The sequence below is a fragment of the Maylandia zebra genome, linkage group LG13 (genome assembly GCF_041146795.1).
Source record: "Maylandia zebra isolate NMK-2024a linkage group LG13, Mzebra_GT3a, whole genome shotgun sequence".
NCBI lineage: Eukaryota > Metazoa > Chordata > Actinopteri > Cichliformes > Cichlidae > Maylandia > Maylandia zebra.
In genome coordinates, this window is record NC_135179.1 from 15,199,550 (window position 1) to 15,218,924 (window position 19,375).

Sequence of the window (19,375 nt, forward strand, 5' to 3'; positions counted from 1 at the left end):
ACAGATGGGTTTCTGGAACAATCCAGGACATGCATCTGCAATTACTGTTTTTCCTCTTTTGTCAACACGGTCTTGTCAGAATATGTCAGCAGGTGTTTAGCATTATGTGCTTTTAAAAATATGGTAATGTGGTCAGAATAAAAGAACAGTTCCTCAGCTCTGCCTTAAAAGTAGCCATCGCTCAAGTATTATAAATCAACTTATTTTTAAAGCTAGAATGAGCAGAAATTTGTTCAGCATTGGAGAAAAATTTCATAGAACCTTTCAGCATGTTGTAATTCAATTGGTTTGAAATTAAACTAGATTTCTGCACTTCATCTGGGCTTTGTTTTCAGGCTTTAGAAAATCTAGTCCGTGACGGGGGACTTTGGCTGATCACAAAGAGATTCTTTTCAAAGAAACAGTTCCTATTAACTTGTCTCCAAAATTCATATGCATATGCACATCTCTTCGGATGATGGAAAGACTGATTCAGTGGTGAAATATTCTTCAGAAAGAGTTCCTATTCCAGCATTGCCAACTGCAAAGTTATCAGAAAGAAAATCTAAATGAGAGGCTGACAACAAATGTAATAAATTATGTGCTGTAGAGCGTTTCAGAGATTGTGCAATCATCATTGCTCTGCTGTTCCAGTATGTACCTGTGGCCCTCTTTACTTCTGTGCTGTGGCTGCTCAGCTTGGTAAGTGAGGATCTGCTGTTAGTGACGTTAAGGTTGTGGAGACTATTTTGCAGAGCTGTGTTTTGCAATATTGCTCCACCTTGCAGTGTCTGTGAAGAACATTCATCTTAAAGCCAGATAAAAGTTTAATTTTGCAGCTATAAGTGAATGTCTTGACATTTAAATAGCCATGATTTAATGTCTGGATTTTGTTGTGCATTTCTTTATATGGGTGGCTGTAGCTCAGGTGGTAGAGCAGGTCATCTACTGATCGGAAGGTTGGTGGTTCGATTCCCGGCTTCCCCTAGTCTGCATGCCAAATATCCTTGGGCAAGATACTAACCCGAAATTGCTCTCTGATGCATTCATCGGAGTGTGAATGTCAGTTGTGCTTGTGTGAATGGGTGAATGCACAAGTTGTGTAAAGCGCTTTGAGTGCTCAGAAGAGTGGAAAAGCGCTATATAAGAACTAGTCCATTTACCATTTACCATATATATCTAAATATGTTGTTGTTGCTCTTCGTTAGGTAGTATGCATCTGTGGTCAGAAGTAAATACACTCATGGGCATGAATGCCATAGTAATTTGGGGCTTTTAATAATTTCTTTAACATCTTCTTTCTTCATAGTGGAATGATTGTACAGCATACATCTTTTTGGTATGTGAACAAATCTGAATATGTTATGGATTTTCTCAGATCCACACAGGGTCAAAATTATACACACAGGCTAAAATATATACATGTACACTAACTTAAATCTTTTAGGAAGTGGTGCTGAAGGTTCTACAGTGTCTTTTTACTGGGCAAGACCAAGGCCTATTAACTTTTCGTGACTGCTCATTATTGACTACAACTGTTACTTCTCTGTTTGCCGGCATAAAAAATGATTTGTTTGACAGGACTCTTTGGACTGACTACCACTCAGAACAACGGGAAAGTCCAAGGGACTCAGTGAAGAGCCGAGAAGAACTGTAGTTAGTGTTTATACAAATTTTGACAATCTCTTTGAACTATTTCTAAACCTACAGATTCCAAGTTCAACAGTTCAAACAGTTTGCCATGTCACCACTTTGCTAAGGTCCAGAAGAAGACCCAAACTGTCACCTTCAAATGAGAGGAAATTAATAAAGATGTTCTGGAGCAACCCAGAAACCGCTAAGGCTCCAGCCTGCCTTGTAGTGGAAACTGTTAGCACACCAGCATCAATTTCCACAGTGAACCAAGTTTATATGCAGTGAGAGGGCACAGACCAAATAGAAAGACCCTGTTCCAAAACTGACACCTTCAAGCTCAGCTGTCCACATAGACAAGTCAAATGCCTTTTTGGAGGAACTTTTTATGGTCAGGCGAAAAAAAGATTGAAGAAATTGGTTAGGATCTTCAGGAACTACACAGAAAGCAGTATGACAAGAGTTATGTGTGAAGGAGTGAAACTGAAGCTTTCAAACCTAAGAACACTGTACCAACTGTCAAGCATGGTGGTGGTAGCATCGTGCTCCAGGACAGTTTTGCTGCCAGGTACATGGCATACTGGACAGTGGATTGAATAATCATAAACAAGTACTGTGCATAAAGCTGAATCTGAACTGGGAAACCAATTTAAATTTAAATCAACCAGTTCTGCCCAAAAAATTGTCATTAGCTCGTTGATGGCTACCAAAAGCATCTGATCAAGGTGCAACTTGTTAAAGAACATTCAAGTAAATATTAGTGGGGTATGTGTTTGAGCTTGTATTTATGGTTTTGACTCTGTGTGGAAAATCCTGCCAAAAATTTAAACTTCACCCAATTCTTGTTTTCTTAAAGTCATTAAAAGTGTGCTGTATAATCATTCTACTCTGGAAAAAGAACAGTTCAAAGAAATCATTAAAAGCCCCAAATTGCTCTAACAGTTGTGCCCATGATAAGTACATGTACACCTCTAACTGCAACTGTAGGTTAGATGAGATCTGCTGCAGTTGTCTTGGTGTATAACACCACAGGGAAAATCCAGAGGTTTTGCAAAGAAGTCCATCCCTCGGCTTGTCAGGGCTATTTTGGCAGCACAGTGTTAGGCAGGTGGTTCTAATGTTGTGGCTGACTGATGGAGAATAAAACTTTTTTGACGCAGCTCCCTTCTAAACCTTGTCAAATATTTACATGGCTGACTTGCATCCATTTATTCTGCCTGACATTGTTTGTAGTTTTATTTATTGAGCTTAGAGGAATTGAGGCTTTTTGGATTTGGGTTTGTTTGTTACTTCAGGGTTAGCTTAGGTGAAGTCTGTACACAGTTGGGACACACAGTTGTGCAGGTGTTGTGAAAATAACATTTTTCTTCCACAATGAAGAGGCTCATTTGGTTAGTTTTACTGTTACACGCACAGAGCAGCTTTCATTTGGTATCAGCTTATCAATGTGTATCAAGTGAATCCATATTGTCTTTTCATGGGGCAACCGTGGCTCAAGAGTTGGCAGTTCGTCTTATAATCGGAAGGTTGCCGGTTCGAGCCCCAGCTCTGACAGTCTCAGTTGTTGTGTCCTTGGGCAAGACACTTCACCCGTTGCCTACTGGTGGTGTTCAGAGGGCCTGGTGGCGCTAGTGTCCGGCAGCCTCGCCTCTGTCAGTGTGCTCCAGGGCAGCTGTGGCTACAATGTAGCTTGGCATCACCAGTGTGTGAATGGGTGGATGACTGAATGTAGTGTAAAGCGCTTTGGGGTCCTTAGGGACTAAGTAAAGTGCTATACAAATAAAGGCCATTTGCCAAAAAACAGTATGTACACAGTAAAAGTGACAAGATCTTACTTACTTCATCTATGATTTCGGTAAAAGCTTTCCTTACGAGTCCATGGTCTTAGCTGCTTGTGGCTTATTTTGAAAATTTTCCCAGTGGAGACATCAGGAAGGATAAAGCAGGGTATGCTTTAGGATGGGCCAACTTACCTACTGTGTACAGCGTCCCTTGGTTTCTGAGTCAGATCCATCCTTCGCTTTTCACATCCGGTTTCAAAATACCAACACCAACACCATAGCAACTGCTGAAATGCTCTGCTTAAGACTTCAAAATGGGACTTCACTGAGAAAATATCCCTCTTGGTGTATGAGGTCAGCAGCAGGGCCTTTCTCTCATTAGAAATGGGATATTCACACATGCAGTACTTGTTCAGTGTTCAGTGTAGATTTTACGAAGAGTATAGTTCAAAGTCAACCACAGAAAACAGCATTAACTGTCATTATCCAATCACCTGTCAGAATCCAAGTGAAGCTATGACTAATACTGTGCAGTTTACTCCCTGCCAATTCTCAAACTGCAAGGAGAGAGGAAAAAATCTGATTTAAATTATTCCCTGAATACCTAATTATTTTCTGCAGCACCCTGGTGACATTGTCTGGTGTGACTGGGGGTCCCTTTAACGACAAAGCACATTCACTGAGAACAGCTGAAGGGATAATGACTGGACCTGCAGCGCAATTGTTTGACTACAAATACATATTATGGTGCACGAGCTGGTTTGAGAAATGCGTTGGCCATTTTGTTCTGCTTTGTGGCTGTAAATGACAGCTCCATTAGTAACCTCAGCAGTCTCAGATAAAAATGACATGTAACTAAATCACTATTTGATGGTTATTCAAATGTCACCGGAGTTTTGCGTGAGATGTGTGTGAATGCAGGAATACAATGAGGAGTGTGGAGGAGAATGAGGAGGGTGAGGAGTGTTTAGTCAAGTCAAAATAAAAGCAGTTCTCAGGTCAGAGCTCAGGTCATGGTCTAGTTAATATTTTCCATAATCAATATAACAATGGATAGTATTATTGTGAAATGTGCAAGGTTGAGCCACTGATTTTTTTGGAGCAGACAGAGAAACTGCCAATATTTAGAACAGCTAAGAAGCTCTAGCTGTTTTTGTTTTCTTTTTCTTTTTGTTAGTTTGTTTTTTGTGGTGAAAACAAGAGCTTTAAAGTGATTTAAAAAAAAAAAAACAACAATATTTTCCACTTTCCATGTATGATATGTTTTTTTTTTAGATACAGTACTGTTCAAAAGTCCCATTTTTTTTTACATTTTGCATGGAAAATGGTACATAAGTGCAACAAATTATGGAAGCATGTGCAAATATATCTGCAAATACAGTAGAAACACAGAGTTTGTACAACTCTAAAAACCCTCGAAGGTCAATCTTTATTCTTCAACACAGCCTGAATTCTCTTAGGCAAGCTTTCTTGTATTTTCTTCAACAAACTTTCAAAAGGACATTCCAAGCTCTTCTTTAGATGTTGGATCCCTTTTGTTCTGTTCTCTGTCAAGATGATCCCACACTGCTTGAATAATGTTGGGGTACAGGCAATCCATGACTGATAGTGTTCCATTGTGTGTTTGTTAGCTCCAGGTATGTTTTTACATTGGCAGCATGTTTGAGATCATTGTCAATCTGAAAAATGAAGACATTGCCAATCAGATGATTTCCAGATGGAATTGCATGGTGGATTAAAATCTGACAGTAATTTACCGTGTTCATAATTTTTCTCCATTTTGACTACTGGCTGAAATGCAGCCATGACAGCGCCTCTATCATGTTTTACAGATGGTAGACACTCACAGTCATACCTCTCTCCTGGCCTCCTCTGTGCATACTGAAGATGATTTGAACCAAAAAAAATTCCAATTTGGATTCATCACCTCCTCAAGACTGGCTGCCACTGATTTCCAGTCCAGTTCTTGTGTGATACTTCAGCCATTTCTTATTTCCTTAAGAATGGTATTTCACAGCCACCCTTCTACTGAGCCCATTGTCTTTTTGTGAACAGTAGACAGAGCAACTGAAGGTCTAGATGCATCTCTCAGGTCACGTGTGAGAGCTTTCCTAGATTTTTTCTCCTGATACTGCTCATTCACTATTATGTATGTAGACACAACACAGGCTCATCCTTTGAATTTGATGAAATTAGGTGAAAATGGTCATGAAAAAAGGAAAAAGAAAGTCTCGCTCCCTGGAAGCAAAATATGAAGAAATGAGGGTTGGCTCAAGACCTTTGCACTGTACTGTATAGCGTTTGAATGATGTGCTTTTACGTCGCTTTAACTCGCAGTTTATGCAACATCCTAAATTTTTGTACAGGTTTGTACATATGGTAATCCGACTGAGTGCTTCTACTCTCCAAACTTGCTGTTGCTGCTCATTTCCACATTCGTAATGTGAAGAGCTGTCACTGTGGACTGCTGTATTTGCTCACTCGAGGCAGCCCAATTTTACCGGTGTGTCTAGAGGAACCCTTACGCAGTCATGTCAAGATTATTGCTTGAGATCATGTTCGTGACCAGGCACCTTCCTGACTCAATAACACACTCATGAAGCTTAAAACACCTCATTTGACAACCTAGCAGGTGTTTTATGTCAAGTTTGTTCCCGGTGACTGCAGCTGCTCCTTTCTTTAAAAGAAATAATAACTTGTGCAGACAGAGAGCAAATGACTCCTGCTAAATGTTTTATGACACCACAGATGATCTCTAGAGTTGAGTACAATTAAAAATTTCATCCAACTACTGACTTTTTTCAGCTGTTTTTTCCAAATGACCTATTGTTACTTCTGTTGCATTGGCTGAACTCAAGCCACTGAGTTAAAAATTGTCTTCCTGAAAAAGAGAAAAAAAAACTGAGAGAAGAAACAATAACACCCTGTCCGTTTGATTTAAGTGTATAATGCAGGCTTACATGAGCAAATATTGATGTGGAAATTCTGTATTTATATGTTGCCATGCAGAGCACCACACGTGAGAGCAGTTCCCTTATAATCAGTAGGAGTAATACAGTCACATGGTATTTATTTCCAAATATAATATATTTAATAATCTCATCTGACCAGTTATGCAAAGCATTAAGAATAATAATATTATTTAACATCTGAACCAGTAAATCCAGCAAAATTCACTCTAATTGATTTGAGGCAACTCCTTGCATCTATCCTCATCCTGCCTATTAGTGACATGGAAAGAATTTAACCCAGGACTTGCGCTCTTTTCAAGCTCTTAAGACTACCATGACCTGCAGGACCGAGAACATACACAGACATTTGACCCAGAAGTTTGATTAAAGATGTGCTATTGGACACTTATTTTATTATCCATAGACTGGTCACATGTAAACAGCAATTACACTTTGAAAGCCTATGATTCTGTGTAAAATGGGCTAAAGATGCTCTTGTGCTGCTGTTTAGAGTAGCTTTTAGATGATTAGTGTGGATTGTTATCCACACTTCTCAGTGATCTCATATATTGAGACGCTTGCTTCTCAGTGAGTTGATCCGTAGTCTCACAGGTCATAATCGCATAGATAATCCTTCAGTTACTCCGTCTTTGGATGACTTAACACCACTGAATGCCAGGCTAAAAAAACCCATTTAAAATAAAGAACACATAATGCTGTGATATAATGATAACAAACACAAAAGTGTGTTGGAAAAGTAAAAAGGACCACATGATATAATAAAAATATCACTGAAACACAGTTGAGTAATGCCGTAAAGTGAGGCAATGAACTATGGAAGAGAAACTAGGATCTTTTGTGTACCTATTTTCTTTGCAGAACAGCTGAATCTCTGTTTATCTGCACATTTTGGCAGCGCCTGTAGGTACACTGACAACTTCTTACAAACTGTGATTGTAATTCTAATAAATCTTTCTGCAGAACTTCTTTGCCAACAGAGAAAGGGATTCTGGTGCAATTAAATGAATGCTGTGATTGCCTTCTAGCTACACTTTAGTTTTAAAAAAGTCAGCTGGTATCTTTCCTATGTCAGTGTCACTTTGCAATGTTATGTGACAACCTATATTTCACCTCTAATACGTGCCTGCCGGGTGGGGTTCCTTTTCTCCCGACACCCCCCTGTTGAGGATCATATGATGCTCTTGTGTTGCTTTGTAATGTTTTGCATATGGCTCCCGGGCGAGGATCCAAACTCTGAGTTGAATGGTGTTTTTGTTCAACATGGATCATCCCAGAAGAGAGCAAGAGTGCACACGGCTCCCTCAAACAAGCCTGTCAAGATGTCCGTGGAGGCCCAACGCCAGCACACCCCACCAGGCAGCTGCTGCCTGCCAGGCGCCCATCTACAAATAATCTACTGTGGGAGGAGGTGTCAGTCTGTTCTGTCAGGGTATACAGTGTGTATCCAATTCTGAGTGAATGGTTCAAAGCTATTGCACAAAGAACTAGGTAATAATAAAAATCTCAATAGTGTTTGTATTTAAGCAAACTGAGCCAGTTCTGAAATGTAAGCCACATTCTGTGACTTCCATGTAGGGATTACTGAACCTAGCAGGGACTTGAAAGAGAAGCAAAACAGTGTTCTTTTTTTTTCTTTTGAAAATGACTACAAAGAGACATAGAGCAAACCACAGCATTTACACAACTACAAATGTAACAAACAGCTATAAATAAACACACAACTACTAGAATGGGTGCAAAGTAATTGCAAAAAAGAGACATGAAACCACAAAGAGACACAAGATAACTAAGAAAATGGATGCAATGTGCATTTCTGCAGATGTGAAATGTTGTAACACAACCACAAAGAGATGCAAAAGGGCTACAAGAGTTGAGGTACAAAGAACCATATTTTGGAGATATACAAAATTACACTTAAAACATCTAGAATAACTAATAAAAGACGCGAAACAACTACAAAAATATGCAAAATGTCTGCAAAAATAATGAACACTGATGCAAAAAAACAACAACCCTGCACATTGTGACTGCAAAGAAATACAAAACAACTACACCATGATCCAAAACAACTACAAAGAGTTGCAAGAAGAAATGACTGCAAGGGATGCAAGCGTCTACAAAATAGTTAGAAAAATGAATACAAAGAGCCAAAAAAAAAACTATTGCAGAATGACTTTAAAATCATGCATGATGGCTTATTAAAGATGCAAAACAACTACCAAATTATAAAAGTGGACAACAGAATTACAAAGACTTGGAGAAGAAAAGAATACAAGAATACAATACGGGGCAGGGATAGCTCAGTAGGTAGAGTGGTAGCCCCATGATCGGAAGGTCGGGGGTTCGACTCCACTGAACGGCTACTCTGAGGTACCCCTGAGCAAGGTACCGTCCCTACACACTGCTCCCCGGGCGCTGCATTGGTGGCTGCCCACTGCTTCACTGGGTGAATGGGTTAAATGCAGAGGAACCATTTCCCTATGGGGACTAACACGCTTACTTTACTTTTACAATAGAAGAGAAAGGCAACTTTACTGACATTTGGGAATGTAGCGTAAAGTGCTTTGGCGTCCATAGGGACTAAGTAAAGCGCTATACAAATATAGGCCATACAACAGTTAGTGCACATCAAAATAAAATTTCAGAGCATCTAAATCTAAAGGTGTGAATATATATGTATTTTTAAAACTAGAATATAGACACATAAGAATATAAGGGCAATATGTCTCTATACACTATTATTAGAAAGGAAAAGTGTACTAGAGGCATAAACAGGTGCAAAACTATTACAAAGAGATGCAAAGACTACAAATAGAAATACCCAACAACAACAAATATAGGTATGTAAAACAAAGGTGTATTCTAGCCATGCAAAGCTGCAACAAAGACATCTGCAAAAATATCATAGCTATATGTCAGTCTGTTTATTTATATAAGGTTGTGCCATTGCATTTATATGAGATGACTCACACATCACGGCACCGTAACAGGTTAGGTATGGGGTGCTACTTAGAGCTTACACAAATAACACACATTTCGGGGTTTTTTGTATTTTCTAAGTGATCTTTTGCAATTGCTAGGTATTTTGGCAACTTTCCATGGTGCATGATTAGCAGCATGCAGTTTTGAACTATTACCGTAGGACACAAACCATCACGTTTTATCATTTCACAGTGAACTGCACTTCTTCTTGTATTACAGAACAGCCAGTCAGTTTTTTTGACAGCCCAGTGATCAGGTGGCATGTCATACACCATTAAGCATGACTGCGATCGCTACGGGGTCCATGCTATAAATTCCTAAGTGTTCTGTTCACACATTTTGTTTTGATACTTTTAGTTTATCTCTGCTTTCTTTGACAAATAAAATTGTTTTGACCACTTTTCATAGAAAATGACGATGTAAAATGCTGCATGAAAAACCCCAAGTCATATGGCTTTACCCCCGTTGGAAATTGCTTACAGACAGTCAAGTAAACCGCAATCAGTTTGTATAAACAACACAAGAATATAGCCCATGCTACTGAGCCAATACAGTGTCTCACAGGCCTGGCTGCTGATACAAGTTATATAAATGCTAAAGCGACAATAAGGCAGATCCTGAGAGGTGCCCGCTGGGAAACATGGCCAGCATGCCAACTCTGAATGTCTAGAGCCAGACACTTTGGAGATGTGTGTGCAACAAGCTCTTCCTTTACTTTAATTTGAAAAAGGTCAGTTATATTAACATTTTCAATGTGAGATCACCCCCTTTGATTTAACAGGTGGAAAGTCCAGTCATGATCTGGAAATTTGAAAATGTTGCACTGAATGAAAGTTGTTCTGAGATCTGCTTGCATGCATAAAAAAAACTTTTCCAGCTCAAAGATCAATCAAAGCTCTCAAATAAACCTAATATACTACATGGCCTCCCTGTTTCACAGCACCAGTATCGCATTGAGCCTCAAGCCAGGAGTGTCTTGCTCTGGTCATCATGGCAACTCCTCTGCCAAGACCCATCAGAAAGTGTCTTTATTTATCCTCATACACACTGCCAAGTAAATCTTGAAATGCTGCTCTGAGTACAGATGTTGGCATTAGAGGAACATAAACTCCTTAACCTGTTGTTGGAAGGAACTTCTTCCAGCTGTGTGACATATCTTTATGGCTGATCAAGTGGATTAATCCTCCAGAGGGATGCTTGAGGTCACAACTGGATTTTTATGCCAAAACAACTACAAAAATCAGACACTGTCAGAAAATATTCTTCCTTGGATTTTTTATTTTACCATCTATTGAATTCAGTGAGTTTCTCCATGGGAATGTAAATTGCCTACTTGGGGGGGGGGAGGAAGATGAAAGGATAGTAGGGACAGCACACATGGTGGGCAACAAGTGGGGTGGAAAACCGAGCGCCACGTGCTTGATATACTGTGGTGCACCAGCAGTAGCCACTACACGAACTGTGGAACACGAGGACACAACATGATTATGAAAATGATTAGAAATTTTACAGTTTAATAAAAAGTATTAAAAAACAAAAACAAAACAAGCTCTTTGTTGGATGAGTGATTCCTCGCAGTCGTACAATGTGAACAGAACACTGTACTGGAGATAACTGTGCTTTAAGTGTCTATATAATCTGGGAATATAATAACTATTTCTTGCTAGTTAACGCTCTTGAAGTCTGCTCTGGTGACTACAGCGTCAATAGTCCTGTGAAGCTCCACCTCCACTACCACCTTTTATGTTAATTTCCGCGCGGACTGAAGTGAGCCACTGCGTGCTGGATCTGTTAGTTGCTGTGAGCTGCTGCTTGATGTCGATGAATCTTTGGATAGACACAACCTAACGCTGAATCACTGTCGGGACTCTTTTTTTCCCCCCTGTGCGTGTGTGAACAGTGTGGTGTCCATATAATGTCGCTGCTGAGGACGCGAGGCTGAATGTGAATACTGTGGATCCAGGTCGCAGTTAGAGGGAGAGGTGAACGCACCTTGCATCCAGCCATGGGAGGTCAGATCACCAGGAATACCTTTTACGGTAAGGGCATCTGGCGTCACCGGACAGGAGAGCGTGTGCCGATTGTTTATTATGCGCCACAACTGTAATATTATAAGAGGAGACGATATAAACGAGTTGTAGGCTTGGCTTGTGCAGCTTCAAGCCAGTGTGCATGAAAACTGTAGGCGTCCTGGGAGCCTAAAATAAAGGAGAAGTGAAATTACAGCCGCTTTGGCCAAGTTTAAGCACCATTTGTAAGTCACGACTGGTTTAGGATTAAAGACACTGGTGTTTTTTAAGTGTGAAAATCCTCTGCGACATTTTAACCGACTTCCAGCAAAAGAAACGAAACAGGACAAACTGAACTGAGCTGGTTAGAGGATTAAATAGCCTTCAACTTTTTTTTTTTTTTTACCCACCTGCTTGTTATTTTTATTTATTTATTTATCTCTGCCTTTAGTTGATGCCTAACACTTTTAGAGTCTCCTGCCTCTTTTTAATGAACCTGCGTGTCTGAAATTATAATAGTGAGCAGGTACAGGGTATCTTGTTTCCTCTGCTTTTTGCTTGTATTCTGTTTCACTTTTTAGGTGTACGTTCAGTGGTAAAAGTCATATAGAACCCCGTTTAGTTTTGAATGATTATTGGGAGTCTGACACTGATATAAGTACACACAACATGCATTTAGTAAAATTTCTTAAACCTGTTATTAAACTATGCTGAGCACTAAATGAATTTAAGATGACTGTGGTCTTTTGTTTTTTTTTTAAGCGTTTAACTCGTTAGTGCTGTTTTATTAAGATTAAGCATTTAAATTTAAAGTTGGCACAGTAAAAGTTCATGTATCAGGCATTAGGGTAGAGCTGAAGCAATACTTTGAATCGATTATTCAGTCTCCAGAAACATAATGCTTTTGGATATGTGATTGTTTCAGTTAATTCCCAAGTAAACCAAGTAGAAAGTTCTCTGGCTCTGGCCTCTCACATGTGATGGTTTGCAGATTTTCTGTGGCTTACTCATTTTAAATTTAATAACCTTGAGTATGAACTGATGGTTGACGGGCAGGGAATTTTGATGAGTTTACGCTCTTTTCTGTCATTTTATGGAAGAACATGAAGTGACTAATAAAGAAATATAACCATCAGGTAAATTGAATTATAAGAATCCCATTAATAGCGTCTTGTTGGGGGCCTAACTGATGCAGTTCTAGTGTTACACTATGTCTTTTGTGGGATGTAGTGTTTTGATTAGCTTTCAGTTGCTTTACATCAGCAAAGATTTGCCAGATGATTGAATGCTCTGTGGTTTTTGGTTCCTAGTTATTGTAAACAGTCCACATACAGTAAATGCCACAAGTCTGTGTGGCCTTATTTGATAGAAACCTGGCATTCTCTTGTATTTCTGATCATTTGTGACCATTATATTTCAGTGAACTCAAGTCAGATTAACTAAATTGGATAGAAATAATTTTATACCAGCACAAATGATCTTCCACTGTCTCTGGCTATAAATGTTTTAGGACAGCAACAGTTTTTGGGTTCATTTTTCTGTTCAGGTGGTACAATGAAGGTGATAACTTATATCGAGTTTACAGTCTTCCTTTTCACTTTTTATTCAGGTCTCCAATGCTGTCTATCAGCACCAACCTGCCCATCCTATTTTTCTAACTTTTACGTTCCATATCCATATTATAATATTTTTGGTTTCATCTCTCTTCCATATTGGTATTATCTTGCTTTAGTTTACAATTGCAGTTTGGTACTTTTTGATATACCAAGTGCTTTCTAGCACACCCAGATGAACCAGTTCATGTGATCCCTTTTCCAGTTTCAGTTGTAGGGTCCACTGGTGTGACACAATACAGGTGCAGACAGGGGCACAGCTAGAAGTTCTTGGCTGTCAGCCATGTGTTCAATCGGGGCCCTAAAAATGTAAACCTTAGTAATCCCTGTCGCATTGCAGGGCCCACCTCCATCTTAAGGGCTCATGAATCATTCAACCTTCACTCCTCCCCGTTTGGTAAACCTTCATGACGACTCTGGCATGCATTGTTCTTACTTAAAAATTCTTTAGTTCGATGTTTTCAAATAGGAACACTGCATTTTTGGACGGTTTTGGACTGTTGCTGAGAAAATAAAAACAAGACATTTCAAGGTATCACCTTGAGCTGTGAAATTGTTTGACATGTTTTCATAATTTTCTAGAGCAAACAACTAATCCAGCCCAAAGTTTACATCATGTTACAGTCCAGTATACATCTTTAACACTGTGCATGTATACCTGTTAGCTCATGACAAATAAAATAGGCTTTCCTTTAGGTTTTTTAAATAAAGCAGTTTAAAAACAATGAATTGATCTAACATTGGAAACAAAACCCACTTAAACAGATTCAAGTGATGGTCCTGTCAAACCTGAACTAGGCGCAGCCCTTTTACAGAGGCCTCATACAAAGCATCTTCTCTGGTAAGACGTTTAAAAACTTTTAAATCACAAATGTTTATCTCTTATTGAAACAACGCCAGCTATGACATATGTGGAAAAAGCTAAATGTGCCCTGGAGCTCTTTAGAATGCATTTGAGGGGCCACCATGCCTTGATACTAACGTCACACCACATTAGGGCCTCTGCTGAGGCGTCTTAGTAAGACCAAGCCTCAGGATAAAACACAGAGGAGCGTAGGAGGCCAGGTGACACTGGCCAGGGCCACTCATTGTCTCTGCACTGTTTGTCTTTTCCAATTAATGACAGCAGAGGCAGTCACATTGTGTGCGGTGGTGCATTAAGTAACATTATCCTTAAGTTGCTCATCTGACGTTTGTCATGGCACCTCTCTTTTATCGTGGCAGGGCTCTGGTCGGTGGTTACCCTGACGTCACCGTCGGGTTGCATGACTTTTTAAACACACTTCAGCAACCATTGTATCATCAGCACTTTTGGCTCTAATCAGTTGTCATCTACAGTAAATCAAATGTGGTATTTTTATTTATCCTTTTATTTACTTTTTTGACTTTCATAGTTTATATAGTCCTTTGAAAGTTGTAAACCCCTGACAGGATGTCTGGGTTGTGGAAATAAACCTTCAGCTGATTAAAAAAAAAAAAAGAAAGTCTGTAGAATTCAATTTCACAGCAGCAGAAATGGTAGTAATATAGCAAAAATGAAAGAATATATTGGATTCTCTGGTTAGATGGTGGAGGATAAGAGACGCCACGGTCTGCAGGGCCAGTGAGGTGAGGTGTTGCTTCTGTTTTCAACCCTAACAGGAAATATTCTATTCTATTCTCAAGCCTGTTCTTTGATGGAGTACAATGCAGTGCTGTTTTGTTTTCCCCAAGACATCACGTCTGACACGACGTCATGGATGCAATATGGTTGAAGGGTTTGTTATGACTTCATTTAAGACCACTGTTGTGCACAGAGCACAATTAAGCATTGTTCAGCATTGACAAGAGCATGCAAAAAACTTACTAAATACACTGTGCTGAGTACAGAACACTTGGCAGAGGCTCTCTGATTGTGATTTGAAGGGCAGGACTGGACAGAAATATGTGACAACGATTCCCATTTGACAGCATTTGTAATTATTTTTCAGGGTTGACTATGACAAGTTTTTTAGATTTTATTTTATTTTTTTAATATAAATCATGTCTTCATCTACTGCTCAAATCTCTATCTCTGCCCTAAAATTAGAACGCTGTGATGTTCTATTAAACCTGGCCTCAGAAGTCACATGGCGACTCGTCTCCAATCCTGGCAGTCCTAACTGATTTGTCTCTGTGGTGCATTATATACCTCTTGACCTTCCAAGGTCAATTAAAGGAGAGCAAAAATAGCTGTCTTTCAGCAGTGGCTCACATTCTCCTCTTGCAGACAAACACAAGCTGCTCATACACAGTCTTCCAAGTTTAGGTGCGAAAATGCAACCAGTTCCCGAGGATGAAGAAGCGTTAATGAGGCTTAAATTATTTATTTTGTTCACACTTCGTGCTCGATGGTATTTTAAAACCCTGAAATGCTGCTGTAGACGAGGTTGGCGTTTTATGGAATAAAATCTGTATCAAACCGTGTCGTGAGATAAAAGTTATTTGTGTTATCAGTAGAATAAAAAGTTGGGTTTTGAGTGAGCCAAAGTTTGTGAGAAAACACCTCCTCCATTAAAACCACAGTGACCTTGGTGTGGTCCTTTTGAAGAGGAATGTAGGAAATGAGAATGGGGAGAGTGGATCCAAATGAGAGGGAGTCCGTGTGAATCATGATTATGAAGGCTTTGAGATTGGACGTTTGGGGGAAGAAAAAAAAAAAGCTGGTTCTCTTTTATGAGTTACTGTAAGTGGGACAAGTTGTTCACATTTTCACATGGGAAAAAATCTAGAAACCCGGGTGCATGGTGTGACTCACTGTGTACCTGTGGAGTTTGTTTTTTTTTTTACCACTTCCTCTGACTTACAAATCACAATAAATGCCTCACATTTTGCACCACTGATTTTGTAGCGTCACGTGTACGTGACTTTCAGACATAAAGACTTATGATAAGATTGATATATGCTCATTAAAACACGAGCCGTAACTGGAAATAACATGTTAACAGCCATTCCTCACTATTATTGGTGTAGCTTTGAATATACTGTATTCGCCAGCTGAACATACACGCATCAAGAACTCCCGTAAGATCCCAAAGGTCATTTTCTCCTTGGCTAATTGTGGTCTTATTTGTGTGTAAGTTGATCTTTTTTTTTTTCTTTGTCCTCCGCCTCCTTCTGCTTCCTTTACCGCTTTCTGCTGATTATCAAACAAAAAGTTTTCCACAGAAAAAAAAAGAAAACCAAATGCAGCACAAATCAGATGATTATCTTGAAAGATGTAGAATAACAAAAGTGAGATTTCGGTGTTACCGGAAATGACCATTTACTGAAATGAGAGTGTTTTGCACAGACTTCTCGCAGCTGCATTGTTCTCCTAAATTACGGTGCCAGGAGAGCAGGTCTGTCTTTGTGCTGTTGGGTTTGTGTTTTTTTTTTTTGTTGTTGTTGTTGTTGTTTTGTTTTGTTTTTTAAATCCAAGGACATTTAGCTTCTAATTTACAATACAGGTGCTATTACTGTGCTACCGTGAGAAGATGGAAACAGACTTATGCTTTAAATTGCTTAAATAAATGTAATTGCTTCTGTTTGTCTATCTGTCTGTCTCTTTGTTAGCAGTCTAGCATCCAAAGTTTTTAAGATTTCATTTTCAAATTTTTCGTGACGGTAGTTACCAACAAGAACTCAAGCTGATTTAGTTTTTGCGAAAATTGGGTCAAGGTCACACCAAATGTGAAAATCAGTCCAAACGTTATGTTACCCATGATTTCTTTTTATGGATCATCTTTAAACTCTACAACAATATACTAGGCCTTGGAGTACCAAAATTGGATAAGCATTTGACTTGACCGTCATTGTTGCAAGTTGACCTTGCAAAATATCATATATCATATATATGGGCATGGAAAAAGGGCATGGAGAGAGCTATACAACACGCTTTTTATTTTCTCAATACAACACTATACAACTATAGCCCTTGCCCTTTGGGGAAAGTTGGGTTCTCTGAGTGCTTTTGTTACCAAATTGGATAATTCAGGAGAATGAACCAGCCAGTGTGGTCCTGCAGTGGTACAGACAGCCTGATTCAATACTGCAGTCAAATGTAATCTAATATTTGGGTATTTTACTGTAAATTGCACCCCAAGAAAATTAACTCCCCCTCAACCCTTGACCAAAATAACCAACTCTTACGCTTCTCATTCTTCACATAGATTCCCTAAATGGACCGTTTCCAGCAGGACCTCACCGATATCACCACAAGCCCAAGCGCTGCCTTCCCATCCAGCCATGTGGAAATTTGTCCTCCTTCCCTCTGCTCTTCCACCCAAGCACCAAGGGCTCGCAGATCGTCATGGACATGTCTCAGAGAACTGTCAAGAGACAGGCCAGCTTCTGCAATGCCATCACCTTCAGCAACAGACCTATCGCTGTATATGAGCAGGTTCGACTGAAGGTAAACGATGCACTATTCGAATGTCATTTGTATTCACAGGGATAATTACTATTGGAGCCCCGGTATGCTACACACAGAAAATGACTGGGTTAAAAATTGACCTATTGCACAATGAGTCCAAAGTCCGACACCAGAACTAGAGCACAACTGGTTGTCATTTTCATAATTTCCTGTAACAAAAAAGTTACTTTACAAAACCATAGATTAGCACATCTTGTACTTTCTGATATTATTACAGTCAATTACTGAGAAGATCCAAATTGTGAGTGTGATGAAAAGTAGTCCTCTTTTATCTCTGTCCCTCTAATTCTGTTAGCATGTTTTCATTTTCTTCTCCCTGCCTGTCTGCCTCCCTTTCTTCATCCCAGCTCTTCACTCTCCTGTTTTCATTTTCTCTCTTTCCTCTCTGTGCTCTTGTGTGGGCCAAAGCGGCAGCAGCTTAGAACAAGTTTCCACTTCACCTATCAGGCCATCTATGTCTCGAATGTGAGAGAGTAGGGCAAGCACTGCCATGTGAGGAACACTGTTATCTGGCACAGTAAATGCAAAGTAAATAGTGCTTCGAAATAAGACAAAAATCGTTTGCAGGTGATAAACATACCGAGGTAACCAATCTTGAAAGTGATAAGTTGTTTTTTTAGCCCTGCTAGTGGTTTGGCACTATGATGGGAATGTTGTGCTGTCTGTTTGTTCAGACTGAAATATCTCAACTATTGGATAAATTGGCATGAAACTTACAGACATAGAAGCCCATCCGTCCATCTATTTTCTTAAGCACTCATCCAGCCAAACCAAATTAAATTCCTCAAGATAAGTAAAAATAACCTCAGTAACTCTATGTAAATGATTGATGTAGCCACATTTCAAAGCCTCGATGTTAGCTTTGCTTAGACAGGCTTCGCCATGCAGCGGGCCATATTATTTCGCAGATAGTTTCTTTCAAAATGCTCCAAGAGGCACAAACAGCACAAACATGGTTGAGAGGTCCACTTCAGTGAATTGAATTAGTGCAGGAGAGTTCAAGCAGACAACCATCGGCTACAGCTCCCTCTATGTCAGCATTGTGGACCACATGTGAGCGATAACGTTAATAAGGTTTATTTGCCCGCACAGGGAAATTCTTTTGCAATCACATTTCCATACACCAACATGGAGCAAACACATCTTTTTCAATACGTAGGGACACTTTCATTGCACCTTGAGGTTGTTTTGGCTAAACCACCTGGGCAGGCCATGTGTTGCCCATGTTTAGAAATTTGATGGCTTGAGGAATAGACAAGACATGGATGTTGCTTCTTGTTGTTCTGAAAAGTGAAGCCAAGGTGGAAGTGCCTCTGGTAGTACAAATTATTCCTGTAGTAAACAGCCTCCACTTTCCGGATGATTGTATTGGAACAAGTGCTAGTTTCAGAACAAACAGAATAAAACCTGAAGTAAATTTTGTAAATTATGAGTACACTCATGGGCCAATGACTTGCCAGTCACATGTGAGTATTGAGTAGCATGGTATCACTCACTTTCTCTGTAATGTCTTCCACGTGCTGCTGAGGCTTCACCATGAGACTTCACTAAACAATGGGTGATGTCACCATTGTTATATCCATCTTTCAAACACATTAACAGCCATAGTGGTTAATTTAAGCCTTACCAGTTTTAATTGGTATACTGGCTTGCAATTGGGACAGTGGTGTAATCATCAGCTGTTGGCATGCTAGAAGATAAGCTGTTGGACATGATTATCATCAGTTAGACATTTTTACCATGGTGACATTCTTAAACTCAAAGCGACACTGCACAACAAGTGCATATGTGTCTGTAGACTCTAGATATTTTTGGACAATATTTTAATCTTAATGCTCTTATAGTATATGCCTTTAATGCCCAGTACATGTTTCTGCCATTCTAATGGTTCCCATAGGCCATTTGTCATGGTGCTAACATGCTCCGATCTATCAGGCAAAACATTTTGGATTGTATCCATTTTCATAAAGAAGTC

General features: G+C 39.5%; 1 protein-coding gene across 1 annotated transcript in view; it reads left to right on the top strand.

The window, feature by feature from the left end:
• Positions 1–11,089: 11,089 nt before the first annotated feature.
• The window catches only part of LOC101484782 (E3 ubiquitin-protein ligase NEURL1), a 36,904-nt gene continuing 28,618 nt past the window's right edge, over positions 11,090–19,375 (top strand). The window contains exons 1-2 of the mRNA XM_004551547.3: positions 11,090–11,385; positions 17,138–17,379. Of these exons, the coding sequence (XP_004551604.3) occupies positions 11,352–11,385; positions 17,138–17,379 (276 nt within the window). The 5' untranslated portion in view covers positions 11,090–11,351. The remainder of the gene's footprint in view (positions 11,386–17,137; positions 17,380–19,375) is intronic.